This window comes from Camarhynchus parvulus, chromosome 1A (assembly GCF_901933205.1).
Source record: "Camarhynchus parvulus chromosome 1A, STF_HiC, whole genome shotgun sequence".
NCBI lineage: Eukaryota > Metazoa > Chordata > Aves > Passeriformes > Thraupidae > Camarhynchus > Camarhynchus parvulus.
The window spans coordinates 57,234,506-57,246,121 of record NC_044586.1 but is presented as its reverse complement, the minus strand read 5'-3'; the positions used below and the strand labels follow the sequence as shown (position 1 = coordinate 57,246,121).

The 11,616-nt window shown below is 44.9% G+C and overlaps 1 protein-coding gene across 5 annotated transcripts in view; it reads right to left on the bottom strand.

Moving 5' to 3' along the window:
- Positions 1 to 296: 296 nt before the first annotated feature.
- Positions 297 to 11,616, bottom strand: part of SRPK2 (SRSF protein kinase 2) — a 129,461-nt gene continuing 118,141 nt past the window's right edge. The window contains exons 14-17 of one of the 5 annotated variants that reach the window (XR_004061205.1): positions 9,414 to 9,499; positions 8,622 to 8,714; positions 8,102 to 8,194; positions 297 to 1,956 (exon numbers count right to left, since the gene is read on the bottom strand). Coding sequence is in view for 4 of the 5 variants with exons in the window: in XM_030961103.1 (XP_030816963.1) it covers positions 1,772 to 1,956; positions 8,102 to 8,194; positions 8,622 to 8,714; positions 9,430 to 9,499 (441 nt within the window). In the remaining variant the exon portion in view is untranslated. The remainder of the gene's footprint in view (positions 1,957 to 8,101; positions 8,195 to 8,621; positions 8,715 to 9,413; positions 9,500 to 11,616) is intronic. The other 4 variants (XM_030961103.1, XM_030961107.1, XM_030961106.1 and 1 more) reach the window with 4 other exon arrangements.

The window sequence follows — 11,616 nt, the reverse complement described above, 5'->3', positions numbered from 1 at the left end:
GGAGGAGTGGCTGCCCCAGCTCGGGACAGGACAATCGTTCCCTTGTTTACAGGACACAGCTGGTAGGAAAGATGCTTTTTTGTTGGTCACATTTCACCCAGCAAACCACTCCCACCCACAGCTCCTCCTGCCACAGAGCCTGTGGGGCTGCTCTGACCCACACCAGGTGCTGTGTTCCATAAATGAGCATGGGAAACTCCTTTCTCTGGCCAGGACAGGCCAGCCCAACCTCCCGCCCCTCCAGCACCCCCACAGCTGAGTCGTGGCTAGGCAAAGATTCCAATGACCAGCAACACTGTCTGAAAAAACAAAACACTTTAATTAGACAACTGCAAGCACCTCAAACAACTGGTTATTGTTACAGCATGGGGCTATCTTCTCACAATCTAGTTATTGCAAAGGCATGTGAATAAATTTTATATGGACAAAGTCAAGAAAAAAGTGGCACTGTAGTTACATGAAGATCAGGAGTAAGCTTACATTCATCCCACTGACTTCTAAAAGAGGCCCAAACACACCTCCGTACTGTACATTCTAAAATCTGTATTGCCTATAAGCTTCAGCCTATGCAGCTTTTTTTCCTAGGAAACACATAATTGTTGCGTGCAACTTACAATGGGCAGTCGTATGTCTACGGATGGGAAAGAATAAAGCTAGTGCAATTTGTTTTAGAAACATGTAAAGCTATGAATGGAATGAGCATGATCTTGCTTCTTGGATTATTTTACCCACTGCACTGTAAATATCTGCAGCTATATCCTTCCTTATCTGATGCCAAGCACACACTTTTATTATAAAAGATCAGTAATTCTACACAGAGAGTGGTTCTCATGCTCTACTTTTAATTTTTTTTCTTAAGGTATAGTACAACTTACAGTGCTTATAAAAAGGCAACACCATATGGTACCATGTCTTCACTATCACATTGTAAGGGAAATTGCTATTTTTCTTTTCTTAAAAGCACTTAAAATAGGCAAAAGTTCTAAAAGGGAGTGCTAAATGATAATGCATACTTTATTAGAAAGAAGTCTAGCCTTCCTTTAAAGTGCCGTTTGGGGAATGAAATCCTGTAAACCAGAGCCACTTTGTTTAAAACCCAATGAACAGGAACTGCTACAGAATAGAAAGTTTACACAATTCCTTAAAGCAGTTTAAAGTCCACTACATGCAATTGGTTTGCTATAAAGCTCTCTAAAACTTAGTTGCTTTACTCTGAAATTGAGTCCCCAGTCCCATATTTAAATGGAAATAAACATTTACAGGGTGCATTTACATACACTATAATACAAGAATGACATCCCTTTGCCAGAAGATAAAATTGTACAATTCCTTGCCGTAACTCAGTTCTGACTTGATAAATTTCTTACACTCGTAAATTATATAATATGCATCAGCTAAAATATTTTTTTTTTCATAAATAGTTACAAAACTTGCCAAAACACATGGGGGGAAGTTTCTTTTGTTCAAAAATCTGACATCTGAATGTCACACAACACAAGAAACAATGCTTAAAGACACGTTAAGTGTTTTCTGAAGAAAGTGGGTGAGTAAACTACTAGCTGAGGACAAAAAGACTACCCTTCCCCAAGAACACAGTGCACAAAAAGCAAAATGTCAAACAGTACCTCAAGCAAAATAAAGGTCTGAGGATTGAAGCCAGCTCACGTGTGATCCTGCTAAAGATTTTGTGATAGTCACCATTTAGGTCCAACGCATTGGAAAGTGGTTGCTGGCTTTTTTTTATTTTTTTTTTTACAGCTGGAAGATTCTGCTAAGAATTCAGCCACGGATGCCTAAGGCATTCTCCAGCTGAAGCGCGTTTCTCTGGGACCATTTCTAGCATGGGGATCAGGAAATCTGTAAACTGTGCAGCATCTTCATGAGGCCAACCATACTTCTCCACAAGCACATCAAAAAGACTCCAAGGTTTCAACTTGGTAATGTGTCGGAGTTCTCCTGCAAACAGAAATATTGATGGCATTAGAAAAACACCTTGTTACTTGTGTCAGTGACTAATCCCTGTTTTGTTTCTCTCCCACTCTGCATTCACAGCACCTTCACCAGGCTGGCAATTGCTGTTTAGGAAGGGCAGTGCACACCAAGCTTGCTCGAGGTCCTCAAAGGAGATGGGTATCTTCCATGTCCAAGTCAAAAACTGTTCCTACAGCCATCAGCACGTTACACCTGGACTCCAGTGATGCTTCCTGCTGTCTTCACTCTCCTGTGCACACCGGCACTCATCCACACTCATGCTCCCACCATGGCCAAACCACACTGCAGTCCTCTCCTTAATCAGCCAAGGAACCCAAATTTCACAGAATCTGCTCCAGTCCCAAGATGGAGGGCTCAGAAACAGAGGTCCTTGCCTCACCACGTGGCATTTGCCAGCAATGCAGCAGCGCACTGATTCATTCCTAGCCAAGTCAAGCACAGGTTTGGTGCTCCAGAGATTCTGCTCCATCTCCCAGGCAGACAGCCACAGAAAGGCTGGTCTGAGTCTTCCTGAGAGGGAAGCACCTGCTGCTGCCCAGGCCTCTTTCAACAAACCACCAACAAAAATGGTGGCAGCAGCTCAGGACTGAAGTTCCCCCAGGAGGGGTGACTCTGCCAACCTGGCAATGTGTCCCAAACCAAAAGGAAGGAGGTGAGAACTGTTCTGCCATCCAAACCAGCAACACTACCCAGGTCTGTCCATGGGTCATCCAGCATGATGGAGAAAACTCTTCAGGTTCCAGCTCCTCCTCTGTGTAAGAATGAGGCCCAAAGCCACGAGATGTGCCATGAGGTGCGTGGTGAAGGGACTACTGTGGGCATGAGAGGGATGAGCAGCTGCCAGGCTGAATGATCCTCACTGCTGCTATCAGGACACTGAGCTGTCACCTTGCACTAGACCCACAGCCTCTGCAATCCAGGCTCTCGATATCCCTCATTTACACGTGGTGTGGCTGCCCCCTCAGCACTCAGGATGCCAGTAACAGGGAATTTCACTACAGTCACACCTCCACTTCTCCCAAAAGTGTAAATCTGACATGAGACATCCTCCTTGGAGAGGATGAGAACAGGACCCCACCTTGCAGACAAGTCAACAGGCTTGCTGCTCTCTCCTCCTCAAGCAGGGACACCTCTTTGGGAACATCTGCCTTCTGTGTCAGACCACAGCCAGGAACCACTGTGTGTAATGCACTCACACTCTGCAGATCCAGTGCATTTATCACCAACATAATCTATGGCCTCTTGCTGCAACAAACTACACTATTCATGAATCTGTGTACGTGAAAGTTCTTTCTGAACGTGACCAGACTTTAGAGTGCCTGATCTGTTCTGATCAGTAATTAAGCTCTGCCACATCCAGCCCCTCTGATCTGTGGGACCAGCTAAAACACAAGTGCAGTTGTTTTCTGCCAAATTTCTATACTCTTAATGCAATCCATCTTGAGCATGTGTATAATAAGCCAGACAGTCTCCACTGGACACTGCAAAAAGCACTTGAGAGACCCCTGTGGTGCTTCTGCACTGAGGAGAGTGCTGGGGTCTCAGCCAGTACTGAGGCTGAACAGGCTTCACAGGCTGACTTCACCACCTGGGATGGTGCAGCCAGGACACACTGCTTGTGAGCCAAGTGGTTTGTCAGTGTGGTGCTTGTCCCTGGCTGTAACCTACTGCCCATAAAATGCCATCTGACACCAGGGGCTGAACATCTCACTGCAAGGGCTCAGCAGGCCCTGTTTCTGCTGCCTCAGCCCTCAGCAGTAGCTCCTAGGCAGGGTCCAGTGCCTGAAAAAGCAGCTCTCCAGCTGCTGTCACAAGTCCCCGCAAGAGCAAGAGTGCAAACAATCCATCTCCCACAAGCTGCAGAAAGAGGAGCTCAAGGTGTGCTGCCCGCAGGAGGAACGGCAGCAGAGGCCACGTTCTGGTTTGTGTGTGAACGCTCACAGTGCAGGCAGGTCCCACCAGCACCCACAGACCCAGAAAGGCTCTGCTTTGGGCCCACAGCTGCCCCACACAACAGGAAGCACAAGAGCACACCCTGGAGCAGCATATTCATTTCCAGGCTTACTCTCAGTCCTTTAAATCTTTGTGCAACCCTGCAAGTTAACTGCTGAAAATCTTACCTTTTGGAAGGTTTCCAAAAGAGTGTATTGGTGACTGCTTACAAGAACAGGTAGTAAATTATGTAACAGGAATGCATGAAGTCAAATTACTGCCCAAAAGTGATACAAAAATGACTTGGTACTGACTGCAAGCAAAAAATTACTAGGAAAAAATCATGTCCATGGTTTCTCCAGCTCCCAGCATTCATTGCAAGGGCTGCTGTAATCATGTGCCAAGTAAGGCTCAGCTCTAAGGGAGGGTGGGTGTGTGCTCCCCCATCCAGCCCTGTCTTCATCTTTGCACTCACATTTTGTCATTTCCAGCATCTTTCCCCTCTCAGATCTGGTAAGGTAAGATTGCACAATGAGGCTCCTGTGCCACTGTGGAAGGAGAGTTCTGCTGTTTGAGTACTCCTCATTTTGTCACTGCCCATGCTAAGGCCAGCACCATACTCAGCAGTTCTTCTGCTAAGGAATAAACACTTCTAGAACTGTGGCTGAAGTTTTCCACAAGAAATTCCATGAAGATTGTAAAAGCACTTAAGAAGATAGGATACAGTAAAAAGTATCTGTGTGGGGGCCATGCTTAAACTAATACTTCAGTTTTCAGTAAGGATCATGATGCTAACTATGGAAACAAAATAGGGTAAGTAAGAGAAAATTAACACCATTTAAGTGGACACGAAGTCTTAGAAATAATTTTCATGTGGGTCCTTCTCATTTCCATCCTAAAGCATGAGAAGAGCACAGGAAATGGAGGTGTCTGCCAACTCATATTTTCACCTAGTTCAACATGTTTGTACCATGTAGCTGGAGGAGAGCAAGGCTGTGCCTATATTTAAGGGAGAAATTTAAAAAGCACAAGCCCCACCAGTCTGACACCATCTGCATTCAGGGCATTAGCATGAATTTTCAAAGAAGTGCTAAAAATGTAATACTGAGAGCTTCCTCAGAGAAGCTCTTTATTTGGATTTTTGATAGTGAAGCACACAGGAGATCATCTGCAGAGGACAACAGAGTTGTCAGAGCTGTAAAACTCCTGTTGCCAAAGCAGAGGCAGCGATGATCCCTCTGAAAAAGGAAATGTTAACCCAGAACAAAATTACTAAAAGAAATTTCTGAAGGACCAGGGGAGAAAAATGCTATTTAAAGCTGTCTCTGCTGACCATAATACAAAAAAATCTAGAGCTAGTCTATAAAATTTGTCAAAGACACATTTAAGATGTGCCACCAGGCAAGAGGAGGATGGATTATTGAACAGTAAGACATGGATGATGTGAAGAACTGGGGAAGCAGCAATAGGATATAATCTGCTGCTACACATCTATGACACAATCCCAAGAACCAATTCCAGGACTGGTGGAGCAGTGGTGGAAGTGAGGAGTGTGGAGGGAGCCCTCCCTCCCTTCCAGGACATCACAGTGAGTGCTTCCCATTGCTCAGCCTCCAAAGCAAAGCCAGCACACCTGGCCAGCACCTTGCACAGGTTTAGCTCACAAGGAATCAGGACTAGCAAATACCAGAAGAAAAACAGAAGGGGCCATGGTCTAGGAATAACAAAAGGATGTTTTAATGCCAAAACAAATTACTAATTTTTAAAGTCAAAACAGCTTCCATGAAGACACTGAAGAAATGGACTCCCTGGAGTCCTTTACTGGGCTCAATCAAGATGAGACTCTATAAAAATATGTGAGCATTTGTGTTCTAGTATAAGAAGTAACTTAAAAATGCTTTTCCTCTTTTAAATGAATCCTCCTATTTGAATGTCTAAAACTGCTTCAGGCAATTACTGAGAAAGGACTTGATCCTCTACACTCTTTAAGTTACTAGCATCTTTCTTTTTGTGCCTGGGACTTCAGTAGCACAACTCAGATGTTTAAAGCATCTCTCTGAGGTCAACCTTGCTCATGGACAGGAGCAAAACTCAAACTGATTTTCACCCAAGGTTGATGTTTTTGAAACAGGAGCTCAAAGCAAGATTTCTAAGCCCACCCTTAGACCACAGAGAGAAATTCTCCAAGAGCCCCAGGCCTGTACCATGAGGCTTCTGATCTCCAGTGCTCAAGCCACAAGTAGGTGAGTACAAAATGCAGCAGCTTGCTGGCCAACTCTGCAGCCTCCCTCTCATACCCTGCCAGCCCACCAAACTCAAATCCCAGCTGGGGACACCAGAGGCTGGCAGTACTGCTGTGGCCAGGGAAAAGGGTGCCTGATGCAGAGAAAAGATGCTCAAGGAAGCAGGACACTTGGCACCTCCTGTTTTGTTCCACAAACATTTCAGCTTCCCCAGTCTGCAACAGCAGAATAACTGTTGGGTGTGATCTGAAAAAGCAGCTTGGTTTGTTACTCCTTTGCCTTGCATTTGGGATCCCTCTGCTTTTAGCAGAAACAGGTGGGATCAAAGTCTACCTAATCTTCCACAGCAAACCTGCACTTTTATGTTGTGTGGTGAACCAAGCCTTTAATCCTACTTCAAGTCCCACCCTGAGGATGCAAGAGGCACGCCCAGTGCCTCTGAGCAATGTCACTGATGTGGCCCTGCAGGACAACAGTGACATTCTGCAGCTGAAGATGCTCATGAAGAACCAGAGCCTCTCCACATCACAGGAATTTTACAAACTGCCCTCTCCTATACACTGCCAACACTGCAGTGACTGAGTAGCTGCTAGGTCATTTTACAGTTCTGTCACATCATGAGAAAATGCCAACCTGTCTACTATAAATGAAAAGCAAGAATGTGAGATACACTCCAGCAGCTGCAATCCCCGACTACAGGTGCTGCAGGGTATCTCGTGCCCAGCCCTTACTGTTCGATACATTTCCAGACCTGTGGGCCTGAGTTTGCACATCTCAGTTACCAGGAGATTGTCTGAAGCCCACTGACACAGGCCCCCTCTCTGCCCCCCGAGGCAGCCAGCTCCTGAAGCTCGTCACTGCCTGCTGTGCAGGGAAGCACTTGTTTTAAATCCATCCTCTGCAAATTTCACTGCCTTTCCCCCAGCTCTTACATGGTGAGTGCTGGCAAACAGCAGCTCTGCCTTCAGCTTATCCTCTGACTTCCTGATTATGTAAACCTCACTCCACACTCAAAAGCCCCATCAGCCTCCCCCCAAGGGCAGCTGCTCCCTCCCAGATCATCACTGCTGCCCTTCTCTGCACTGCAACACCACTGGCAGCCTCCTTAAGGACACAGAAGCACAGGGAGTCCCTGCTGCAGCAGGAATATCCAGCACAGAGCAGGAGGGAGGGTCAATCACTGCTGGGAAGGCATGGGAGGGTGAATCACTGATTGTGTTCAGCCTCACAACCCTGAGCTCCAGAGCTGCCAGCTCAGCCCCCGGACACCAACACCTCACTGGGCAGCCATGGGCAGGGCAATCCCCAGCTCTGTCAGCAGCAAAGTGCCCTCCCCAGCTGTGCTGACAGCCATGGATGCTCCTGACAGACCCTGTCCCTCCACACAGCACAGGCTGTCTCATAACCGAGGGGATGGAACACCTGAGGCATCACCACATCCCCCATGAGTCAAACCCTGCCCTGAAGAGCAGCCTGGGCCAAGTTCCATCTGCTCTGCCTGCTCCCCGGGTGTGACAGCAGCTCAGTGTCCATTGCCCAGGTATTCCCTTCCTGCCTCTCTCATTCCTTACCAGCAGCACCTGCTGGACACCAATAGCTGGGATCCAAAGCTGCTGACAGATGATTTTTCACCAGGCTACAAGCCATGCATCACTTTAGTCCTCACACTTACAGGAACATTAGACAACAGATTCACACAGACACTTGTTAACATCCACACTTTGCTGAGTACATCCCCAAATGAATTTGAAATGAAATACTGAAATGAACACCTCAAATTGGGGCTTTTCCCAGAAAGCCAAGTTTACATCACAGATCTTCTTTAGTAAGTGCTCTCCATTTAAATGGATCTATTTCTTCAGTACCCGTAAATGAACATATTCTCCTTCTGGATAGTATTATGCTTTAAATTAGTGTTGCATAAATACCGTTACCTTTTTTGGTGAAAAACTCCTTGGAATATTTCCCCAACATAGCGTATTTTCGAGGGATTTTCCCCAGCAGTTCAATGATCAATGCTATGTGGTCTGCATTGGAGAACATTGCCAGCAAAACAGAAACATACAACAGTTTAATCAGTACATTGCATGCACACACTAACACTGGCCCGGTACAGACAGAAATAGATTGATCCTGGTAAAAAACACAGGTGCACACTGCTCAATCAGCGGCTACTTTGGAAAGATGCTTTCAGCAAAACTTCCTTCTCAAAACAATGAGTGGCAGCTGCCACAAACAAATTTTGCCATATAATTTAAAATGTACCAATAGCTATTTTTCAGAACATTTGGGTGAAAAAAAATTGTCAGAGATTTGTGGGAATTTTGCTTTTCCAAATGGAAATTTTTGTTGTGTGATTTCAGGAAATGCTCCTCGCTGGGACATGATACAACCAGCCACAGCAATTCCACTTCTGTCTGCATCACGGCACCTTTCAAAAAGAAGAGGTACTACCTCTGCGATTGAAGAATTCCCGAGAATATTTTCCAGATAGAGCAAAGTGCCTTGGGATATTGCCTAGCAGCTCTATGATGTGTGCTATGTGGTCTATGAGGGAGAGAAAAAAGGATACGGGAGTGGAAGGGGCAGGGAAAGGATAGGATAAAAAAGAAGAGGAAAGAAACTGGAATTAGTAAAAAATCAGAAATAGTTTCAAATCAACAATGTTTGCAGCAAATCCATGCAGAGGTTTCCAGGATCGGCAGAGCTCTGGCATCATTAGTAGCATTTAGGAACAATGAATGATGCCCACATTACCACTGCAAATAGCATTTACAAGCAAACAAGCATGAAAATGGACAGGTATACAGATGGAAGCAGGAGTTAACTATGATTTAAAAAAAATAATTAGTAATTGCCTAATACAAATAAAAATACACAATGTAAACATTATTCCAGTGTCACTCTTGTAAAGAGAATAATAGAATAAAGTTCAAATTTGTCGTTTCTCTTCTAAACTAAAATGCTGTTATTTTCAATCAGGTTTCCACACATATGCAATCTTACAAGAAGGGTAGTTTAATTCCTTCAGGCAGTTGTTAAGTAGATGAATATCTGCAGAAGGCAGTTTTTGCCCACCCACTGCTAGTGGTGGAACTTAAAACTAAAAAGAAAAAAAATCATATTTACACTCTTAAAACAATGTGTATGAACAGTTCTACTCAAATACAAAACTTAAACCCCACTGTAAGCTCACTGGAAATTTAAGAGGAGGTGTATGAAAATACGAAGAAACTCTTGCAATACCTCAAAAGAGTCATACCTTCATCCCTGGAATAGTCTTCACCAGAGTGCGGCTCGAACAAGTAATCTCCAGTCGCCAGCTCAAACGCCTACAACGCAACAGACACAGTCAGGGGCGCTGCACAAGTAACGCCTTCCATCGAGAGGTGTCAGCACAACATCACAGCTCCCTCAGAAACCACAGGGAATTCACACTCAGAGCTCGAGCCTGGCACTGCATCTGAGACTGAGGAGCAGCCACTTACCTGGGGACATCACTCCTGCAGAGCAGCAGCAGCACAAACCCAGGCTCTGCTGAGAGCCCCACGTCCAGCCCTCTGTGGGGCTGGGGCTGGGGCATACCCACCCCCAGGCACTGCTGCCCAGGCAGGTGGGATGAAGGAAGGAATCACACAGGGCTGGAGTGCAGCCCCTCCCTGCAGCCCTGGGCAGCCCTGGCAGTGCCGCCACGCTCAGAGCGCTCCTGAGGGTCCGTCAGTGCTGCACTGAGCCAGCCCTAAACACAGCCTCACCCACTCGTGTGCAGCGTGGTGCTTGTGTCAACTACCTGAACACATCAGGCTTTTCAAAGTATAATAATAATACCTATAAATAATATAATATAATATTATAAAAGCTACACATGTATCTGATGGGTATTTACCCGTCAGGTTGCATGCTGGAGGCTGAACTAAAAAAGTCTGAATCACAAATAAAATCCATTTATGACTATAACTAATCACTTGAAATCAGCCAACAAAAAAATCCATTCATGGCTAAAATTAATCACTTGAATTAGCTTCTTGGATGACTCTAAATCTGAAAGAGTTTTTTGAAATACTTCAATGGTGGGAGTAAATGGCAAGATAGATATTGATAGGGAACCCAGAACAGACACTGGGACATCAGATCCCCTTAGGGCAGGCAATGCTTCCATGGGAAGTTAATCCTGTGTTAGGTGAGGGCAAAATTGACTTTCTCTGTATGGGTGTAATGAATATGAAAAGCTGCAAAGCTCTGAAGCACCTATGAGAGCCCCTGCTTGTATCCAGACATGGATTCATCTGGTCTAATTTGTTAAACTAGTCTCTTTCAGCTCTGGCTCACCAACTGCCCAAGCAGCCACAGGAATCTAATTCCTTCCAGGTGGTTTAAGCATCATACTATGGTCCATGTCCAAGACATGGGAAAACAGCTGATCCAGAAAAGCATTCCAAAAATCAGGCAGACCTTCCTAGCACAATTCTAGGATGGGATTCCACTCCATTAGAACATTTACTACAAAATACTTGTCTCCTGAAAATAGACACTTTTCTGTTCCAATTTACAAACTGGAGTTGTTAAATCACCTGTAAATTTAGCCTATTTATGAGCACTTGGCTTCTTCAAGCTGTGAACTGCAGTGTCATCCAAGTGGGCTACAGCCAACATAACTCATTGCAATCACACATAGCAGCCAAGAAAACAAGAACACCCCTTGTTGACATTTCTGCTGATCCTATGAACAGGCCTTTAACTTCTAAAGTTACTACCACTAACAAACAGTCATTCACCACTTTTCTTATTCCCCTCTTAGCTCAGGATTGACAGTTTGCATATTACAGCTGAAAAAAATCAGAATGACTTCATAAAATCTCAGGTTTCTAAACTGAAATAAATGTTAAGAGCAGCCAGAAGTGATCACTGGGATAGACCTCTAAACACACCACAGAGAATATTGTTATTCTCCTGAGATGAGACAGAGAAGACCCAAGTGTCCTCTCTGTATCTCATGGCAATGAATTTATTCATACGGAGAGCTGGACCAGCTTTCCCAGGAGGGCACACACCAGTGGGGCTGATTCCCAAGGACACTGAGGAACTGCCTGCTATTACACACAGATCCCTGAAGAAGAATGGAAATGCAGCTGAATTTAGCCACAAGGGTAGACTACACAAGAATATAGCTTCTGTCCATAAAATGAAGCATTAATAGCTTGATATGTCTGTGTGGGACTAAAAAGATTAAACTGAAAAACTGTGAAAACTGTTTATAGAGAAGCACAAGAGGTAAGCATACTGCTGTGATACTCTGAATTTCAGATCAGTTTGTATATCACAAGAGCTGAAAACTCCCATAGATTGGGATTTTTTTTTTGTATACCACCTTCTCACTGAACAAAAACTACAGCTTTTGAAAATGACAATGATGCTTCTCTTCTCCTTTTTGTACAGCTCTGACTGCATG